General features: G+C 39.7%; 1 protein-coding gene across 1 annotated transcript in view; it reads right to left on the reverse strand.

The window, feature by feature from the left end:
• Positions 1-1,397: 1,397 nt before the first annotated feature.
• LOC104420240 (probable glucan 1,3-beta-glucosidase A) overlaps positions 1,398-23,178 on the reverse strand; it is a 29,712-nt gene continuing 7,931 nt past the window's right edge. The window contains 1 exon segment of the mRNA XM_039302150.1: positions 1,398-1,632. Coding sequence (XP_039158084.1) covers positions 1,451-1,632 — 182 coding nt within the window. The 3' untranslated portion in view covers positions 1,398-1,450.

Below are 23,178 nucleotides of genomic sequence, written 5' to 3' on the forward strand. Positions count from 1 at the left end.
AAAAATACGGCAAAGAAAATCAGTATAATAAATTGATATTAAATATAGGACAAAATAGAGATTCAATCAAAATGCATCATGAGTTGTCTTCGACCCTTTTCCATTGCGGGAAACTCATCCATCTTCAACAATCGCTTCTCAGCTAGTGAATAATTTTAATTCCTTTTGTGATTGTTTTCTTCAAAAACAGCTAAAACTAGTTACTCTATCGATATTTATCTTTGACTTAATATTTATAAAAATTAATTTTGATCTTGAACATTTCATGCAAATTATACATCATGCTATAATTTATTAGAAAAAAAAGTTACATTGTCTTTTCTTTTCAGCCATCAAGTTATCTTTTAGCAACTGATCACTTCAAGCATACTTAAAATTATATTTGGGAATATTTTACAAAAAGAAAATGAAGAGAGATAATTGCAACGGGATTAGCCATTGTTTATAAAAGTTGCTCGGCCATTCAAGGATCCCAAAATCCATTGAGGAAATTGGGCTTCCCTGTAATGAAGGATCTCTATTGAGTATTTCTATAAAGGACCACATTTCAAAAGAGCCCTAACTTTAGGTCCAATCTCAATTATTTCTCGAATTTTTGTTTACTAAAAAGAAATTTCCAACTTTTACTCTAATTCCAAATTTGTCCAAAATTTCTTAATAGTGGGATGGTAATGTAGATGCAAAGACTTAACCAAAAGAGTTGTTTGAACCCTTTATATTATTTCTAACCTCTCCAATATGGTCACTACTCTATAACACCTCAAATTTTATGAACTACGATTTGCCAACTGATAGCACCTTGAAATTCTAGGTTTAGGTAATCGACAATATACAAACACAATCATAATCTTAAAACACCAAATTGGAGTTACTTCTAATTAATTTGGATTAGGTCAATTGGACATCTAAATGCATGTGAAAAGGAAATTGGTGTTTGAAAATCTACAGATCTTAAGTTGGGGACTCGATGACGCATCGGATGGATTCACATCCTGCAGTGATCTTTTTAATTCAATTTAAAATATATTAGGACCATATAAAAGATAAAAATGACAATTATGATTTTCTGTGAAAAAAAAAAATAGAAGGACTATTGTTTGATTATCCTAACTAACAAAATTGTGTCTGACCAAAAAAAAAGAGAAGAAGTCATGGCCTTATCTTTCCTCCGACAAACCGACATCACCATCGAGAGAGAAAATCGAACTTTCTGTCGGTGAATATTCTTTTTTTCAGCAGAATAGGACAAGAGGGCTATTCAGTCACTTTCAATCTTTCTGGAATGCCAAAAAGAAGGATGTGGTGGAAGCATGCTCAAGCTCAATCTTATTTTATTCAAATAAAGTCACTGGAAAGGCAACTTTGATAATACATGATTCTGTAAAAGATTACCGATCTGTTCTTGGTATTCATGATGATATAATCCGCTTGATGAGGATGAGAAATCAAACTAGATCTTTATGAGACCGTCTTGAATCATCCGCTTGAGATTCCAGGTATCGTCCTTGCACCTATAAGACCAATACGCCCACCCAAAAGTGGCACGCCCGTAAACATCTTGCTGAGCCTTGGCAAACTTTCCCGAATCCTCCTTTGTTGCCCCGTCGAAGGCCAATGCCGAGGTCCATTCCCCTGCAAAAACCAATTTAGCTCGCAAATGTCATTACATGTATGTGCTCTAGCACACGCGTCATGTGTACCTGTATGCTCTATATTAAACATGCTCCCGTTGCTTTCTAACCACACGGTAGGACTCACCAACAAAGCTCAAGGAGCTGTTTTCCGGGGTTACGTTGCTCAGATCGGAAGCTCTTTTGTTATAGATGTAGTCAATGTTCTGCTGCAGATTCCACTGTTGAAACATCTGATTAAAGAGGTTGTAGTAATGCACGTCGATGACGACTCGGCTCAAGCCTCTCACGAACTAAAGGAGCTCTCGAGGGTCGGCTGGTCCCAACCGGTTGGACATGATGACATAAGCATTCAGAGTGTGACTTCTCACGGCATCATAACCTAACCGGTAGTATTTAGTAAGATCCTCCAACTTGACACCCGGAGTTAGAGGCTCGTTCATCAGCTCGATCGCAACCAATGCCGGGTGGTTGCCATATCCACTTGACAATCATAAGGGAGAATGCTATGAAACATCCTGATTATAAGATCTAGCATACTAAATATCAATACCAATTGTTGCGATTCATGAGCAATACTAAAGAGATATATGTCATGAGGGATTTGTTTAAATCGAGAACTCATCTGCCAGACCTTGCTGCTAGGAAGTCTATAACTTTCACGGTCTCCTCAATGTGAGAGTCACCCCATTCCAGATATCCATCTCTCGATGCGCTATGAGCTTCGCCGTTTTGAGATCCTGGAGCAGCGTGGAGATCAACTATTACCTTCATACCATGCTTCCTGCAAAAAGAAAAATCCAATTGTTCAAGGTTAGACTCACAAGATTCTTGTAACTTCGATGGACCGACTTAAGCAAAGACTGGCTTCCTATAAAGATCCTCCACTGCACACTTTCTGTTGGAGTTATTCAACTAAGATGTAAAAGTATCGAAAGTCGCTTACGCTGCCCATGTAAATGCGTTGTCCAGTGCATTCAGCGAGCCTCCCACAAAAGGCGCTGGCGGCACCCGATCATACCAAATCCACCATCCTACTGGAATCCTCACGGCAGTTAGACTATTGGCCGCCATAAATTCAAAGTCCTGCTCGGTAATGTAATTGTTCCAATGATCCTGCAGAGCAAATTTGTTTAGAGATTACTGATCCATTTAGTCACTGTATTACTATTTCATGCTTACTTTGCCACTAATTAATTGGGGATTACCCGTAGGAGTTTTGGGGCAGCACTGGGGCCATATCCATTTGTTATTTGGTATTCACCTTGTAAAACGAAGGTAATGTTCATTTCAAAGATCGATGGGTCATTGTCATCCCAACTCGAGCCTCCAGTATAATCTGCCGTCACTTCCGTCAGCGACTTTGCCTGATCATCCATACTATATTAGAGAAAATCACATAAATCAATGTGATTGTATCCAATTAATAACCGGGAATATGGGGACTCTATCGATTATCTTTGATCAGGAATTTTGGATGATGGAATGGAAATGCTTTTGTAATAAAACAGTTTCTTTCGATTAAGAGTAAAGTAATGTCGTTGCGGATATGACTGTTCCTTTCATTTTATGAGGCCTTGCCGTTGCAAAAATGTGTTTATGGTTTATAGAGGACGTAAGTTTACTCGTCGTATTGCGTGGAGCGTCGCTGTTGTTTTTCAAGCAAACTAGGGGTGCTCATCACGTCCTCTCAGCGTCAAGAAAGTGCGGAAAGCGCCCATGTAAGACGTCACAGAACAGTAGATCTCAACGCGAGTGCCATGCGACGTCACAGAACAGTAGATCTCAACACGAGTGCCATGCCGCGTTTCATACAAACACCATTGGACTAATGCATGACAGTTTCTTATTTTTATCAAAGTCTACTTGGGTCTTGATCTAATATTAACGTGATGGGTGCAATAAATTAACAACAGATAGCTTCGTCTAATTTCTGCCGTGTAACTGGCAATGCAGACAAGAACTTTCTATGGTGCTGCGCTATTCTGCACAACAACGTAGTCCTGCGAAATTTGGACGGTCAGAGTGAAGAGATTATTGTCAACGATTTGATGACAAATCACCACCGACAGACCGTCAAATCGAAAACCACTCACTGTCAACCACTGTATGGGTTAGAATGAAATAGTCGTGAAACCCTCTATGACACCGAAGATCAGTCATGTACACCATAATACCATAGTAACTGCAGAAGTCATAGAAGCTGGAACAGGGGAATTACCTGGAAACATCCCATTAGATGCTTGAAATCGAACTCGATTGGGATTGTCCGGTTTCCTGATAATGTCGAAAGTCTCTGAGGCGCTCGGGTTACCAGAAACAGCGACAACCGTTGTTCCTTGGCCTTGCAATCCCACAAATTGCTTGTTGAAAACTCTGAGGTTGAATTTTTTGTCGGAAATCCTCCACAGCTGCACCATAGGAAGTGAGCGAAAATTATGTTGGATGGCATGTGAATCTTTTGAGCTTGTCTAATGACGATTGTCAATTTGGTGAGACCGAAAGCCACACCCTGAAAGTTTCCCAGTCAGAGGGCTGATCGCGATTGGCGACAAGGGTGGCTCCGCCGCCGTTTTCAGCACACAGGAATTTCCCGAGCTTTGTCGACTTGAACTGCACTTGAGTCCCATCCTACCATTGAAACATAAGCAGGAAAATGGGATTTGGTTCATCTCATTGGAAGAGTGAAGTGATATTTTTATAGACCAAACAAATAACAGTGTATATGCACATACTGGGTGGGGGGAACAGAGTTCATATATACAGGTCGAACCAAGTTCATATTTGTATGTCAGAAATCTGGCAAAATGATGGAAAGAAATGTTTCGTTAGAAACAAGTTCTGTTGACATTTGGCATCTTAATTTGACAAAGTTTACACCTCTCGTGTTAAAATCATGTGCTAGTACATATAGACATATGCCAAACAAGATCGTTTTGTAACTGTATCATTCTCAAATATCTTAAACATTAAACTGTATCTAGTGCAGGCATATGTCATATTGGACCTGAGAAGAAACTTTGCGATCATCCAACAATACTAATCACGAAACTATGATAAAAAGCATGCTAGAGAAAGGATAATAACAATCTATGGAGCATTACCCGATAGCTCTTTTTCTCTTTAAAAAGCTTACCAAGAGCTGTCCTTTGAGTCCATCGAACCGAGAAGGCATCATCCACCCTCGGTGACAAGCCAATTTCCGAGGTTCACAGCCTTGAGGGGCAAGTTGAACTCCGCGGTCTGGGCGAGGATCGAGGGATAGAACACCCAAAGAGAACAAAGGAGCAGGAATGAATGGTGATGACAGGGCGCCATTTCTGGCTCGCTTCTTTGCTGTGACATTAAACGAGAGGGAGGGCCAACACATTTATAGACTTTTACCTAAAAGTCTTAAGGGTTAGAATAATGGTTTTGTGTTGACCCATATGAAGTAGAAATTTTATGTACTTACCAAATACCTCATTTTACTCAAAAAAATTTCCCCAAAATAGAAATAGAAAAAAAAACTATTTCTGAAAAAAAAAAAATTTATCCAGTCAAAAAACGTTGTCATGTGCAACCTATTTTGCAAAAACTCACTCTACACGCTAAGATGAAGAATATTGCATTTGGTCTTAAGGCTATGGAGATTAGATCATTTGGACCGCTAATGACATGAGCTCCAAGATGGAACTCGCATGATTAATATTTCATATGATATATAGCCAGACGTTTTTTGTGACATTCTGAAAATTCAATTCTGATTTCGATTGGATAAGTTAGGCCTTTCATCGACGCGCCTATAACGTTTTTCTCTAAGTTTGCCACTCATGAGATAACTGACTTATCAGGTGAAGTCATTAAAGGATTTTAATGTAATAGACTTGAGAATTCAACTAGAAATCAACTGCTCGACCGTGCTAATCTGCAAGGGTTATTATGGCACAATTAAAAATCGATCAAAGACCGAAGATGGGTCAATTCGACTGAGATGTGTGATTCAAGTGTGGGTGATTCTACCTTATTGCAAAATTCTCGTCGATCGGCACTAAACTGATTTTCTGTCATTTTGGGTACCTTATGTCCATATTTGAAATTTTGAGATTTTCACGACCACAAAAATTCGTCAATGTGTCGAAGAGGTATGTATGGTTCGAAGAAAATCAATCATGGGTCAATTGCACAAAAAATTTCTAAATGCTACTCGGTAGGCTAGATCACACTAAAACCGTGTCTGATTGAAATTAACAGCGAATTTGAATTCGATTTCAGAAATCGAAAGTTCTAACGTGTCATGAGTCATTCTATGAACGTTGACTCACCTTTTGAGGAATTTTTAGTGAGTTAGAGATTTTTACGGAAATCAATTCAAACGATTCGGAAAACGAACGGAAATTTGAATTAGCCAATTTGAATGGATTTTTGACATCTGGTGTGAGTGAATTGGTGAAAGGAAATTTCATGGGCTTTTTCCACATCAAATCGGACATCAATCGGAGAAGTTCATTCATAAATCGGATTCCAAGAAAAATGAAATAGAATTCGGATTTGAGAGAAATTCGTGAGATAGAGGGGCTGTCTCATTTTGGTCTTCAATGGGACTTCAAATTGTGCAAATTGATGTTAAAATTGGCTTAGGATGACCAATTATTCTTGTTGTGAAGCTGAGTAAAAATATAACTTGTTTTATTTAACTTCTCCTCCCCCTCATTGGTCCTTCTATTTTTTTCCATCCCTTTTGACAGCAAGAAGGACTTGCATTCTGCTGCTCTATCAAATTTCTCAGGTATTTACGTGCAAGTCTTGATGACAGTAGGCACGTGGACATTATCTTCAATGCGTTCTAGTTTGAGGGTCTCAAATGAGATGGGGAAAGGAAACATCCAAGCTGCAAAATTCGGCACGGCCACATGCTTCGCGCGGATCTGCGCGGTTCCACGCCTTCTCTGTAGCTAGCAAATATGTCGGGGTTGTCCACAAGCTCTCTTATCTGCTAGCAGAGTGTTCAGCCAGTCGAGGCGAGCGGGAACAATTGTGACTATATCTATCTTGCCAGAGTTTTAGAAGCAATGTAGTTACATCAACGCCATACCGAGTTTTCATGCTGACAATGTTTTCTAACCCGTGTCCTCCCATTCAATCATGGATTTGAAACTTTTCAGGCTAAATTTGCAAAACTTCAAAATGTTTAAGATTAGATGGACACAAAAAGAAAAAAAAAAGATTTATAACTAAATTTGCACAATTAAAAGATTTATAACCGAATTGACCGCCCTAAATAGATTTATGACTTTTTGGATAATTAATTTTTTTTTTTTGTAATTTAATGTATGTAGAAGTAAGAGCTGCATTTGTTTCACTTCTCTTTCGGCTTAGACACTAATTTTTTTTTTTTTTGACCATATTATATCTTGTGGAGTCCACCAATTCTCGTGCAACTCTATAAAAGTGATTTCTTTTTTATCTAGTCATTTGTTTCTTGTTTTTCCTTATGGGTCTCACTTTATTTCTTCTTCTTTCTTTTCACACCTTTGACATCTCAGTTTGTTATTCACTTTTGCAAATCGTCTCTCTCGCAAGCCATTATCTTCCTTCTACACCTCCCACTTCTTATACTTCTTCTTCTCCCACAAATAAGCATTTGCAATCCTTAAAAGAACTGCTTATTTCAACAATTTGTGCCCTCGTCATTCGCTACCAAAAGTATGGTCCTAGCGAAAGCCTCTTTTTTTCTTTTTTTTTTCCTTTTTGGTTCTCTTGATCTCAAATCATGCTCTTTCCAATCGCTATTGAGTGTTTCTTGATATCTTTTCTTAAAAAGTGAATTTTAGTTTTGGATCGTAGAAATGCTTGATCATGGGTTTCGATCTTATGATTAGAGTGTAGCATGCATCAAAATAGTGCTTGTGAATTAACTGTGCAGTTACTTTATGGTTTGTAGTGTAGTTGCATCCTATAGACCGTTGCTCCCTCTAGGTTAGTTTCTTACTATGTTTCCATAAGTTATTTATCATTAGTTTTGGGTTGCTGTGTTACTTCTAATTAATTGATATGTTGGAAATAATGACACAAGATAATCGAGAGATGATTTGCAAAATGAAAAGTGTAAGGAGAAAAAAGAAAAATAAAAGAAAAATAAAAAGCATGAAATAAAAATAAAAACACTATAAGGTTTAACAAAAAGTGACGGATCCCATAAAGGATAATATGGTCAAAACAACAAAAAGAAAGAGTGTCTAAACCAAAAGATGAGTGTAAAAAGTGCCGCCCAAAACTAAACGTAGATTTGTCCTTAGCAGCAATACATGGCATTGGTTAATTTGCCAAAAGAGCTATTGATCAAGTCTTGTTTGCATATATCCATTTATAATTTGAAGAAATAATTAGTTAGAAAAAAAAAAGAAAAAAAAACCCAGCAAAATAATGTGAATACTCTTCAAACAATCTTAGCAAAAGAAAAAATACATACACATGTGCGCGCGTGAATAGGACACTTGATGATCACCTCTTTCAATTATTAACCTAACGTACTAAACCCACATGAATCCTGGCCCCATGCCCCGCCATTTTCTCCCCACCCAATTTGTAAGGGGAAAATACTTACCGTTTGGGTTGGGGCCCGCTGCACCCCTCGCCCATTCATATGGGAATCTTTACTTAACACCATGGATACACACCAAAATAAAACAAACAAAAAGATTTTGATTCTCTAACTCTTTTGCAAAATGCGATGCTTGTCGTGATCGAAGAGACGTCAAACAGAATTAATTTCTTGGATCAATTTCTCGTCAATAATCACCATGAGAAGGCCATCGTCAATGACACCATGCATCAATCAAAGAGAATATGAAGTCAGTAAAACTCTCGGTATTCTCAATTCTCATTACGGGTCAAAGCTAACCTTAACAGCTAGCATATGAACTTATGTCATGTAAATCATATTAAAATGTCTTCAGATTGGACAACGGTAAAGAGCATTTCACAGCCACGTCTCAGACACATTTTATCGAACAAGTTTCGTGCGTTGTATGAAAGATAAAACTGAGCATCAATGAATTCGGACTACAATTACATCCACCCAGAAACAGCCTGCGATATGTCTAATCGTTAACATAGACTCAGAAAAAGTTGATTCGACCCTAATCTGAAACACGCTATCTCGGCTCTTCTCCTTCACCAGAAAAAAGCACAACAGGATAAGAGGGTTGTGTGGATTGATGACAGAAGCTTCGATCATCATTAAGGATCGAAGTCGCGGCCAAGGAACAGATCTCGAGCGAGACCTAGTCGCTTCACGACTTTAAGCCATGAACCCGAGCAGAACGGGGCGAGTTCTCGTGTTACGTCAAGGTCGGAACTGGTGAAGGAGGGATGGGTAGGAGCAGAGCCCTTCGAGTACTCGGTCAAGAAAACAAGGGCGAACAGAAGCCTTGGTGCGATTGCGGGAGGAGTGGGGTGACCAGCAGTGAAGAGCAGCGACGGCCGCGCGTCGTGAGGAAGAAGACCAACGGTGAGCGGGGTCGAGAAAGAGAGACGAAAGGGAGAAGAGGATGGATTGGACGTGGGCTAGAGAAGAGACAGGCCGAGCGGGTTGCTAGGTCGCGGGCTGGGCCCAAGCGGGCTGCTAAGGCTGTGCATGGTAACCTTCCTCAGCCCAAAAATTTCTATTCTTCTCTTCCCGGAACAAAAAAAGAATAGAAACCTTGTTTGATAACGGCAATTTAGTTTTTGTTCCCGGGAACAAAAAGTTAGCCCGGAATGGTTTTGGAATAGAAATGAGAAGTAAAAAAGTTGCTTCTTGTTCCCGGGAACAAGTTTAAGAAATAAGTGAATTTTTTTTTTCTTTTATTCTTCTCTTGCTAACCGCCATTGACCGCCGTTGACTGCCGCCCGCCGCCGCCGCCGGCCGACCGCACCGCCGCTGTCGCCGAGGCCGACCGACCGTCGCCGCCGGTCGCCGCCGGCCGACCGACCGCCGCTGCCGGCCGACCGACCGCCCGCTGCCGCCCGGTTGCGGAGGCCGACCGATCGCCGCCGCCCGGCCGGCCGTCACCGCCGCCGGTGGCCGGTGGCCGACCGTTCTTTGCCGCCATCGCCGGAGAGGCCGATCGACCGCCGCCACCACCAGCCGTCGCCGGTCGCCACCGATCGGCGACGTGCGGCAGCAGCGGCGTCCGGCGGTGGCGGCGGTCTACCGGCAAAAAAATAAATAAATAAATATAAAAAAGAAACTGTTTTTTACCAAACGCATTTCTATTCTTTTTCTATTTTTAGAGTAAAAATTTTGTGTAGTTACCAAACGGGTTTTTTTTTACATATAAATTCTTCCCCATAATAGAAATAGAAAAGAACTATTTCTGAAAAGAAATTGTTCCCCGGCCAATAAATGTTACCATGCACAGCCTAACCAGCCCGATTCAATTTTTCTTTTCTTTTCTTTTCTTTTTCCTTTTTTAACAAGGAGATATGGTTCGCCGGACCAGCAAAATTAAGTTTCAACAATTACCCACTACTTTCTCTTCATCAAGTGACCACTTAATTCATATGCTTATAATAACTATTTGTCACATATCAGCTCAATTAAATAATCACTCAATTCCTAAAACGACCGGGTCTTTTCTCTATGAAGGTGAAAAGAAGTAGCCTATATTAAATAATCACTCAATTCCCAAGGGCACCGACGATCACGCACATACGTCGTGTGTGCCTCAACATTGGCCTATATATTAAACCAAAAGCGAGATTTGCTTTTTCATGGTTTAATATTATCCCTTGAACAAAGAAAAGAAATAAGTTCCCACAAGAAACAAGTATAAAATTTTAAATTGGAAGTTAATATCTTTAGAATTGAATTCTATTCACTAAAAAAATTGGAGAACTCGATGGGTACCTATGAACTCACAAAGGATGCCCTTGCCATGGCTTCGTGCAACAAAGAAGAGAACCCACCATATCTCGGTTTTGTTCCCATAATTAGATCAAATAGGCCTGTAAGATTGACATTCATTATTTGTTTTCTACTTAATTTGAATCTTGCGATTTTTGCACATTTCGCTTTTTTCCTTATAAATCCGAAACATTCGAAACCCTCATAGCATGTGCATTTTAACATGTACATATAATTCTTCCTTGGTTGAATGCATAAAGGATGATGAAGGAGTTTTTAGAGCATCCATTCTAGATGGGAATTGTCAAATTAGTGCTAGAAAGTTGAACTTTATTAATTGTTTTTACTTTCAATATTATATCAAGGATGTAATAGGACTTTTCTACATATCTAAGATATGGAAGTCTTCTCCGCTTTTCTTGAAAGGCATATTGGTAAAGTTTATGGTGGCAATTTTCATTTCATAGATATGCGTAACTCTTGTAACCACCATTTGGTATACAACTTTGAATAATTCATAACATTGTCGGACTATGACGGCAAGTTTCACTATATAGAAAATACAGGGACTTGTAGAATTCCATATTTTTTGGTCGAGCACAACGCCTCTAAGATAGCGGTGCACTTAATTAGAATTGTTAAGAAGTCAAAGTCTTCATCAAATGTCGTTGTTGGGGTCAAAGTCTTTGGTGAGATTTATTTGGGTGTGGAAAATTCTTAGTGCCATAGAATTTCCTCCTTGGCTAAATGCAAAAAGGATGGTGGAAGAGTTTTCAGGGCGTCCATTTTAGATGGGTATTGACAAATTAGTGCTATAATGTATTAATTATTTTCACTTGGAATATCATATCTAGCATGAAATATGATTTTTCTACATATACACGATGCGGAAGCCTTCTCCACTTTTTTTGAATGACGAGTTAGTCAAGTCTATGGTGGAAATTCTCATTTCATAGAAACACGTGGCTCTGGTTACTACCGTCACGGGTAGACGAAATTGAATTACTCGTAATGAAGAAAACGATCATTTATGAACATTTTCCAGTAAAATAATCTTGAATCTCTAATACCCCTGTTTACTATTGTAGGTACAAGTCCAAAATCTACTATTCATTATTTGTTTTCTACTTAATTTGAATCTTGCGATTTCTACACATTTCGTTTTTTCCTTTTAAATCCCAAACATTCGAAACCCTCATAATGTGTGCATATTAACATGCACATACAACTCTTCCTTGGCCAAACGCATAAAGGACGGTGGATGAGTTTTCAAAGCATCCATTCTAGATTAGCATTATCAAATTAGTGCTAGAATGTTGAATTTTATTAGCAATATCATATCAAGCATGGAATATGATTTTTTTTCATATCCAAGATATGGAAGCCTTCTTCGCTTTTCTCGAAAGGCATATTGGTCAAGTTTATGGTGGCAACTTTCATTTCATAGACATGCGTGACTCTGGTAATCATTGTTCGGCATACAACTTGAATAATTCATAACATTGCGTGACTATGATGACAATTTTCATTATATAGAAAATACAGGGACTTGTAGAATTCCATGTTTTTTGGTAGCGCACAGCGCCTCTAAGATAGCGGTGCACTTAATTAGAATCATTAAGAAGTCAAAGTCTTTATCAAATGTCCTTGTTGGGGTCAAAGTTCTTGGTGGGGTTTACTTGGGGGGAAATTTTCAAATAAGGACCCAAAGTGTCATCTTTTTTCTCAAAAGAAGACTTAAAGTGAAGTTTGTCTCAAATAAGGACCCAAAGCGCCATCATTTTCTCAAAAGAGGACCTGAAGTGAAGTTTGTCTCAAAGAAAGACCTAAAGTAGTCATTTAGTCTCAAAGAAAGACCTAAAGTAGTCATTTAGTCTCAAAGGAGGACCTCACTCACCGGCCGGTGAATAGATGCATCTTCGATGTATATCCGGTGGCCTAATTATGATATTTTCGTCCAATTTTTTTTTTTTCATTTTTGGTTGCCCTGTTCATTGTTTTCTTCATCTGATGTTCACTTCTTCTTGCCCAGACCAAGAACACCAGACTTGGGGAAAGGTTAGCGAGCACCGGCCAATGGTAAGGGCCGGCGAGGGCTCGACGCCTATCACCGGCAGTGAGCAAGGGCTCGACACCCATCGCTGACAGCGGGTGAGGGCCATCGAGCCCTTGCTGGCCATGGGGGAGGGGGCCGTCCAAATCGAGGCCCTGCAAGAAGGTCCTCAAGGGCAAAAGGGGTAGCCGAAGAAATCGTTGATCTAGGAGCGGTGGTGGGATGAAGGGATGAAAAAAGCGATACGGGCATCCCGCCGTAGTCCTAGCAAAAGACGAGGTTGTTAGTGGAGTAGCGGGCGAAGGTGAGGAGGTCCCCCTCACGGCCATCGCCGAGGTCACCCCTCGCCGGCCTTGGGCAAGGGCTCGCCCACCTCACCGGCCACCGATAAGGGCCGACGAGGCCTACAAGCCCTCGTCAGCTAGCAAGGGCTCAACAGCCCTCACTGACCGCAGCCAAGGCCACCCTCGCCAGATCTGACGAGGGTCGACCGCAAGCCCTTTCCCACGACCGGCGAGGGCTTGGTGGCCCTCACCTACCGCCGACGATGGGCGTCCAACCCTTGCCAGCCCTCACCAACGGCCGGTGCTCATGGTCCTTCCCAAGTCCGATGTTCTTGAGAAGAAAATGATAAATAGTGCCACCATTGACCCAAAAAATAATAATAAAGAACAAGACAACTGAAATTTTTTTTAAAAAAAGGACAAAAATACCCTTGATCAGGCTACCGAAATATGCATCGGGGATGTATCTATTCACCGGCCGGCAAATGAGGTCATTCTTTGAGACTAAATAATCACTTTAGGTCCTTATTTGAGACGGACTCCACTCCAAGTCCTATTTTGAGAAAATGAAGGTACTTTGGGTCCTTATTTGAGATAAATTTCACTTTAGGTTCTCTTTTGAGAAAATAATGGCACTTTGGATTCTTATTTGAAATTTTCCCTTTACTTGGGTGTGGAAAATACTTAGTGCCATAGAATTTCTTCCTTGGCTAAATGCTAAAAGGACAAAGTGGAAGAGTTTTCAAGGCATCCATTATAGTTGGGCATTGACAAATTAATACTAGAATGTTGAACTTTATTAATTATTTTAACTTGAACTATCATATCTAGCATAAAATAGGATTTTTCTACTTGTACATGAAGCGGAAGCCTTCTCCACTTTTTTTGAATGACGAGTTAGTAAAGTCTATGGCGGCAATTCTCATTTCATAGAAACGCGTGGCTTTGGTTACTACCGTCTGGTAGATGAAATTGAATAATCTATAATGAAGAAAATAATCATTTATGAACATTTTCTGGTAAAATAACATTGAATCTCTAATACCCCCATTTACTATTATAGACAGGTGAGATGATAGGTACAAGTCCAAGATCTACTATTCATTATTTGTTTTTTACTTAATTTGAATCTTGCGATTTCTGCACATTTCATTTTTTCCTTTTAAATTTGAAACATTCGAAACCCTCAAAATGTGTGCATATTAATATGTACATACAACTCTTCCTTGGCTAAACGCATAAAGGACAATGGAGGAGTTTTCAGAGCATCCATTCTAGATGAGCATTGTCAAATTAGTGCTAGAAAAGTTGAACTTTATTAACTGTTTTTACTTGCAATATCATATCAAGCATGGAATATGATTTTTCTACATATCCAAGATATGTAAGCCTTCTCCGCTTTCTTGAAAGGCATATTGGTCAAGTTTATGATGGCAATTTTTATTTTATAGATATGCGTGACTCTAGTGATCACCGTTCGGTATACAACTTTGAATAATTCATAATATTGCATGACTATGGTGGCTATTATCATTATATAGAAAATAGAGGGACTTGTGGAATTCCATGTTTTTTGGTTGAGCACAACGCCTCTAAGATAGCAGTGCACTTAATTAGAATCGTTATTCGGGTCAAAGTCTTTGGTGGGGTTTATTTGGATGTGGACAATTTTTAGTGCCATAGAATTTCTTCCTTGGCTAAATGCTAAAAGGACAGTGGAAGAGTTTTCAGGGCATCTATTCTAGATGGGCATTGACAAATTAGTGCTAGAATATTGAACTTTATTAATTGTTTTAACTTGAAATATCTTATCTAGCATGGAATAGGATTCTTCTACATGTACACGATGCGGAAGCCTTCTCCACCTTTTTTGAATGACAAGTAAGTCAAGTCTATGGCGGCAATTCTCATTTCGTAGAAATGCATGGCTCTAGTTACTACCGTTTGGTAGACGAAATTAAATAATCCGTAATGAAGAAAATAATCATTTATGAACATTTTCCGGCAAAAAAACCTTGAATCTCTAATACCCTTATTTATTATTGTAGACAATTGAGATGATAGGGACAAGTCCAAGATCTACTATTCATTATTTGTTTTCTACTTAACTTGAATATTGCGATTTCTACACATTTCTTTTTTTCCTTTTAAATCCGAAACATTTGAAACCCTCATAATGTGTGTATATTAACATGTACATACAACTCTTCCTTGGCTGAATGAATAAAGGATGGTGGAGGAGATTTCAGAGCATCCATTTTAGATGGGCATTGTCAAATTAGTGCTAGAAAGTTGAACTTTATTAATTGTTTTTATTTGCAATATCATATCAAGCATGAAATAAGATTTTCTACATATCCAAGATATAAAAGCCTTCTCCGCTTTTCTTGAAAGGCATATTCGTCAAGTTTATGGTGGCAATTTTCATTTCATAGATATGTGTGACTGGTAATCACTTTTCGGTATACAACTTTGAATAATTCATAACATTGCGTGAATATGATGACAATTTTCATCATATAAAAAATAGAGACTTGTAGAATTCCATGTTTTTTGGTCGAGCGCAATGCCTCTAAGATAGCAATGCACTTAATTAGAATCGTTAAGAAGTCAAAGTCTTCATCAAATTGTTGGGGTTTAATTGGGTGTTGAAAATTCTTAGTGCCATAAAATTTCTTCCCTGGCTAAATGCAAAAGGAACAGTGGAAAAGATTTCAGGACATCCATTCTAGATGGGCATTGACAAATTAGTGCTAGAATGTTGAACTTTATTAATTGTTTTTACTTGAAATATCATATCTAGCATGAAATCAGATTTTCTACATGTACACGATGTGGAAGCCTTCCCCACTTTCTTTGAATGACAAGATAGTCAAGTTTATTGTGGCAATTCTCATTTCATAGAAATGCGTGGCTCTAGTTACTACCGTGCGGTAGACGAAATTGAATAATCGCAATGAAGAAAATAGTCATTTATGAACATTTTCCAGTAAAATAGCCTCGAACCTCCAATACCCCTATTTACTATTGTAGACAAGTGAGATGATAGGTACAAGTCCAAGATCTTCAGCCGCAAGTAAAAGATGCAATCTCTTAATGACATTTCAAGCCGACGACTTTTCCATTCCTTGATCTACATGGCGCACAATTAAATTGGGCATCTTCTCAACAATTTCATGGTCCATGAAATCTTATGCCTTCTGCTTTGGCTTCTTGATCCATTTGACTTCCATTTTCTCCATCTTTCTCATAGTTCTCACAAGCTATTCAAGTCTTCTAGTTTCACATGAAATGGATGCTATGGAGATTCTAATTACAATTCTCAATTAAGATAAACTGATTAAATATCTTTTAAGTTTGATAAAATGCTTGTCAAGTATGTTACAGTTATAAAAACTAACAACACAAGTGATGATATTGAGGTTCCATTACAAGGGTGTCCTCGATTACTTACAATCCTGCATCTTTGTTCGTACTTTCATATGCTGTGTAAAAAAAAAATTCCTCATAAACTTCATTCAGAGTATCGGAAAGGATGATGGACATGAGTGTTGCAGAGGTCGAAAGAGATCGAGAATCTCGATCAGTTTCAGTAACCATCCAAGGATGAAATTGTTCGCAAGGTTCTGTCCATTGGAATGAAGTCGTGCATGATAAAATTATTTAGAAATGGGTCTGGTCTCATGGTTCCAGTACACAAAGCGTGGGCCAAAGATACGATTGGGCCTACGAAAGCAAGCCCAACCCAAATACATTAAGTCGACTCATAAAATTGAGGACCAGGCCCAACTCACTTAGACTAAATCAAGCCCAAAATTACCAAACACGCTCAAGCCCACCTATTCAAAGCCCATTCGAAGGGGAACAAAAAATGGAAACGACGAGCTTTAAACAAAGCCAGCAACATTCATACGTGACGCTACGGAAAATCCAAGAGATCGAGAGCATTGGACTTAGCTTTAATGGTCAATGTCCTCAACGCGAACGTGAGCTCTCGAGACGATGCAGCGACGGCAACAACAGCGTCCGAAACAACTGCTCATTCCCGCATTCAGCTGCAACCATGGCGATGATCTGGATCGCCAAATCCGACTCGCAATTTGACTCGACTCAGCTTCCCGGTCATGCTCCTAAAGGTTCACGATAGGGCTTGCTTAAAAATTGAAAGGACAAGTCCACCAAGTCCGAGCACGGGTGTAAAAGTGAAACCTCTCTCGGACAATATGTCAAACAGAACGTGCGTCACTCAAAATCGCCGTTTCATCTCAACTCTCCCATCAAGCCAAAAGAATCAGTGAACTCACCACCCTCACTTGAACCTTGAAATCATGTACAATCTCGAAGGAGATGATATGGCTCAAGCTAAGCCTCGCGTGGAGAGCGGAGGGAGGACAGCAGAGAGAGATTCCGCTCGGCTTCATTTTCTGAAGACTTGGACCAAACTTCATCCGAACGAGAGAAAACCAGAAACCGAAGAGACAGTTTCGTGACTAAAAGCTCAGAAAGGTCGTGTTGATCCCTTCCGACGAGGCGAAATCTGCGATTGGACAAACTACGGCCAGCGACATAGAGGTGGAATAGAATGGAGGTGATTTAGAGTTGAGGCAAGCGCCTGTGAGCTGGAGGTAAGCTTCCGGTGATGAACTGAGTGGCGACGTCAAACCAGAGGAAGAAGTTGCGGTGGCCGACAACCCTATTGTAGGAGGAGAATTGAGAACCGAGAAAGGAATTCTCGCCAGCCGTCGCTGTGAGCGAGAAGTGACGGCACAAGCGGGGAGGAGTGATGATCGAGCGACCGATTACGAACGACCGTGCTGAGGGAAGAGCTGCCGGTGGCCGCAAGTCGATGAGAGCCACGAGCAGGAGAGAATAAGAGCCCCAAGAGCGAATTCTCCTCTCTTCCCTAAACGCGTGTGCGCGTTTTCCTTCGGGAAAATAAAATTGAGCATCAACGAACTCGGATCACATCCACCCAAAAACAGTCCGGGATACGTCTAATCGTTAACATAAACTCGGAAAAAGTTGAGTCGATCTTAATCCAAAACATGCTATTTCATTTCGGCTATTCTCCTTCATCAGAAAAAAAAAAAGTATAACAGGGTAAGAGCGTTGCATTGTTAATGGACAGAAATGAAGCTGCGACTAGCAACTGTATCAACGACGGAAGCTCCGATCGTCGTTAAGGATCAGAGTCACGGCCAACGAACATATCTTAAGCGAGACCTAGTCGCTTCAGAACCTTAGGCCATGAATCCGAGCAGAAGGGAGCAAGTTCAATGTCACGTCGAAGGTCGGAACTGGTGAAGGTGGATGGATAGGAGACGAGCTCTTCAGAGTACTCTGGTCAAGAAAACAGGGGCGAATAGAAGCCTTGGTGCGATTGCAGGAGAAGTGGGATGACGAGCAGTGAAGAGCGGCGACGGCTGTGTCCTGAGGCGGAAGACCAACGGAGCGGGGCGAGAAAGAGAGAAGAAAGGGAGGAGAAGCCGGGTCGGACGCACACTAGAGAGACAGGCCGAGCAGGTGCAGGGTCGCGGCTGGGCCCAAGAGGGCTGGGTCAAACCGGCCTGATTCAATTTTTTCTTTTCTTTTTTCAAGTAAAGATGGTTCGCCAAACCGGCAAAAACTAGCAAAATTAGGTTTCGACAACTACCTGCTACTTTCTTTTCATCAAGTGACCACTCAATTCACACATCTATAATAACTATTCATCACATATCAACTTAATTAAGTAATCACTCAATTCTTGAAAAACTTATTCTTTTCTCTACAAAGGTAAAAAGAAGTAGCCTACGCAATTCCTAAAGACACCGGCGATCACAAGCACTTGTTGTGTGTACCTCGACCTGGCCTATATAACAAACCAAAAGCGAATCATGTCTCACTTTTCTTATGGTTTCCATATTATCCCTTGAAAAAAGGAAAGAAATAAGTTCCAACAAGAAGCAAGGATAAATTAGATCTTACTTTGTTCACTTGGATGAGACTATACTTAAATGATAAAAAGGCCATAATAATAAACATGTAATCGGTCCCATGACACCTCAACAGATTTACTCATCATATAACAATGCAAAGAATGAATAGTCGAGATTCTCATTTTTTATAAGATCTACAAGCGTTTCTCATCCACTTCTTTCTCATATTAGCTCATTTTCTTTCAAGCAACCCTGCGAGCCATTCAAAATTTCTAGATCCGAGAACAATGTATCCTAAAGAGACTCTAGCTACGGTTCCACATCCATAACCCATCAATATGGATGTCCACTCAAACCAGCCTTCGTGCCTTGTATCATTTTCTTGAAGAATGGTTACTGGTGGAATTTCTCGTGGACTGTTTGTGCATGTCTTTGGCAATGGAAATCTGTATAGTCTAGGATTCTTGGAAAATGAGCCGCTCTTGAATGTGTTGAATTGCCTTCCTTGAGGAATAGGTCCGATGAGCTTTTTCTCTGAGAGGTTCAAGAATGCAAGATACGTCAAATCCGCTAGTTCTTGAGGAATCCTTCCAATGAACTTGTTTGAAGAGAGGTCTAGTCATTCAAGTTCCGTCAAATTGCCAGTAGACAAAGGGATATAGCCTATGAGATTGTTGTGGAAAAAGTTTAGCCCTTTGAGCGACTTTAGGTTTCCAATATCCATGGGAAGCTCCCCAACAAAATGGTTGCTCGATAAGTCGATACTTGTGAAAACAGTTAGAATTTTCACCAACCATATCTCCAGTCGTTTCATGGTCACCATGATTGAATTTTGATAATTATCATCTCCCATATATTGCAGCTTGCCTCGTCTTTTATCCTAATTCATCATGGCAGTAAGCTTCATAATATATCTAATGGGTAAAGCACCTCTCAGATTGTTGTTGGACAGGTCGAAGATGTGCAATTCAGAAAGCGAGCTTCTCTAGGACTACTTATGAAGCCATGGAACATGTTGGACCTCAAAACAAGAACCCGTAGCTTGAGAAGGGTTCCCAACCACTGGGAATGTATCCTCGATTCTATTGTTGCCAAGATCCAAAACTTCCAAATTTTCACAACGTAGCAAGAATCGTGGCAATGTCCCTTCAAATCAATTCTGACTAAAGTCAATAGTCCTTAAGTTGCTGTCTTCAGCAAATTTTCTAGGGATCACACCGTGAATCATGTTCATGCGGAGGTTAAGGATCGAGAGATTTTTTATAAGGTTCATCAAGCACTCTGGCAAGGTGCCCATCAAACTATTATTGGACAAGTCAAGGACTCTGAGCTTAGTGGCATTGCATATCAAAGGGGAAACCTTTCCACCAATCTTGTTGTTTGCACTAAAATAGAATCGAGTGGTGGGTGGTGGAATTGGAAGAGAACCTTCAAATCTGTTGTTGGATAGATCAAGCGTCACCAGATTCAATCGATGGAGAAAATATTCTTCAAGCCATTGACCCCCTAAATTATTATTAGATATGGAAAAATAATAAAGCATGGAGGGAACAAATGGAGCAAATAAAGGATCGATTTGACCATGGAATTCATTGAACTGAAGAGCGATGAACTGTAATGAGGGGGCTTCTAGCAACCACTTTAAAAGGACATGTGGACTCCTGAGTGCCACAACTTTGCACAAGGGACATTTAAGTGCCATAACTTACGAAAGGTACACTTAAGTGCCAAAATCGGAGCAAAATTGATTACTTGAGTGTCAATCCGGCCAAATTGCTTACGTGGCATTTTTCGGCGATTTCTGGCGACTTTTTTACTGATGTGGCAAATGTTTTTTTTTTTTTTTTATAAAAAAAAAAAGCCAACATGGACAACAAAAACGACATCGTCCATCCACATTGAGTGCGCGACCGAACGACATCGTTAGGTCATTGTGCACCGACCTAAACGCCGTTCCTCCCCGTTCGCGTTCACAGTAGATCTCAGCCCTTCTCTCCGTCGTCGTTCATGCCCAGAGCTGGTCATCGGTCGCCGTCGTTAGTCGCCATTGTTGGTCGCCGTCGCCGCTCACCGCTCACCATTGTTGGTCATCATCACCACTCACCATCGTCACTTGTCCAAGTTCGACCCTTTCTCCCCCTCCCTTGTAATGAAATTAAGGCTCGATTATTTAATTAGGGCTCGCTCGATTATTTTATTAGGGCTTGATTATTTTATTACAGCTTCAATGGAATTTGTGTTGATACACTTCAACTGAAACTTGCTGACATCACACATAGAGACCAGATTTCTCATTATTTTCATGAATTTTTCTTTCAAGTCAATGTCGAGTATGCTTTGATTGTTGAGTCACTAGCTATGTATCTCTTTAAGAGCATCCTAATAAAGCAGGTGACTAATGCATCTCCGAGAAGAAAATTAAGTCCTTGAACCACCCCCGCTTGTGAGGTGTATAGGGTATGTCCTTGAACCACCCGCTTGTGAAGTCGTCTAGGTATGTTTATCAATCCAAAATCCTGAATGAGAACATAACAACCGTAGGTAGAATTTTATTGGTAAAGTTACAAACTAAGAAAAAGTTTCAAGCATGAAGAATAAGAACTTGAAAGGGTATTAAAGCATGTTTTTGTGAAGCTATTTCTGGAATTGGCTCTGCAGCTTGCGTCGTCTTCTTTGAGAAAGGTATTGCCTGCTTGTCCAAATTTGTTATGGGTTAGGATAGTCTAAGACTTTGGAGTGATCTGTCCGTGCTTCATTTTCTCTTTGTTTTTCTTTAACTTTAGCGACATAAAATGCTTCCAAGTTTAGTTGTTCTAATTTTAGTTTAAAATTCTAAAGGAATTTGTAGGAGTCAGCGGCTGTGATTTGATTAAGTTGATGTCAGAGTATGCTTTGATTTGCTTAAGTTGATGTACATTCTCTCACATTGCAAGTTTAGTGCAGTAGACAAAATTGCTTGGGCTGTGATTGTTGTGAGGACCTGCACTTATTGTGGGGACCTCTGTTTTTTGTTAATATTTTAAAGGAAGGGAAGTTAAATAATTAAAGTGCCGACTCTTTTTTGGCTGTCGTGAAAAGATATTGTTAGTGTGGGGACCTCTATTTACTAAAGTCCATGAGAGTGGGGACTCCCATGTGCAATTGTTTAGTGGTCCCAAAAACTAATGATTATTTTTCTTGTTCTTGGTGCAGGAATGGCTCATGACAGGGATTATGTTGCCGTCATAGTTTGCTACGATGGGGAATTTGTGATTAGGGAGGATGAGTGGGAGTATGAGGGTGGAAATGAGGGCACTATCTTTGTGGATATAAAGAATGCATCTTATATAGGATTTCTTAGGAATATAAAGACTTATTTGCCTTGTAAAGTTTAGAAGTTGATGTATTGTATTTCTGGGAAAGACTTAAGAGATGGTTTGAGATGCTTAAAAGATGATAATGGTCTTAGGGATGTTCTATACTATTATCTTCATGGTGAAGAGGTAAAAATATTTGTTGAGTACAATAGTAAAAGTGAGGATGAAGATGATGATGGAGAGAGCACCGCAAAGAGCACAAAAAAGGAGATGGTATTCAAGCTTGAGATCGATGAGCTCGAGATTCATCTAGCAACTAGCCCAAAAAGAAGAAGATGGGAAACAAAGAAAAGAAAATGAAAAAAATGAAAAACTGAAAAGAAAATGAAAAGAAATAGAAAAGGAAAAAGAAATTAAAAATAATTTGAATTAAAATAGAAAAAGAAAATTAAAATATAATTCGAATAAAAAAGAAAAGAAAAGAAGAAAGGGGAAAAGGAAGCGAGGATTTGTAGAAGTGTGAAATAAAATAAATTAAGTGAGGAAAATATTTTCCACTTTTCAAAAATGGGAAATATTTTCCCCTAATTTATAAAACTTTTTCCTTTCATAGAAAACATTTTCCTAAGAAATTCATTTTCTGTGAAACGAACGCTAGAAAATCCAAAAACGTTTTTTCGAAAATTATATTTCACGAAACGAACAAAGCCTAAGATAAATAATATTACATTTGGTCTTAAGACTATGGAGATTAAACAATCCGCTGTCCTTTTAATATTGCAGCAGGACGCATTATATGGTTAAAGATAGAATATGCGCATTAAGATAAAAAAAATATTGCATTTGGTCTTCTTTGCTGTGACATTAAACGGTCCACTGTCCTTTTAATATCGCATCTGGATGCATCATATGTTTAAGACAGAATATGCACTGTTGCCCTTTCCTCTTGTAAGGAACCAACGAAACTTGTTAAAAACGCTAATGCTCCGAGGCCGGCTGAAATGGATCCATGGTATTCGACCATTCCCCTTGGTCAAAGGCATCATTCCGTGCGATGGGGGATGTACGGTCGGTGCGTGAGTGCCGATGCATGGAGCCAACAGCCTTCCGTTTTGTTCTTGTCTTTG

Source organism: Eucalyptus grandis, chromosome 9 (assembly GCF_016545825.1).
Source record: "Eucalyptus grandis isolate ANBG69807.140 chromosome 9, ASM1654582v1, whole genome shotgun sequence".
Lineage (NCBI taxonomy): Eukaryota > Viridiplantae > Streptophyta > Magnoliopsida > Myrtales > Myrtaceae > Eucalyptus > Eucalyptus grandis.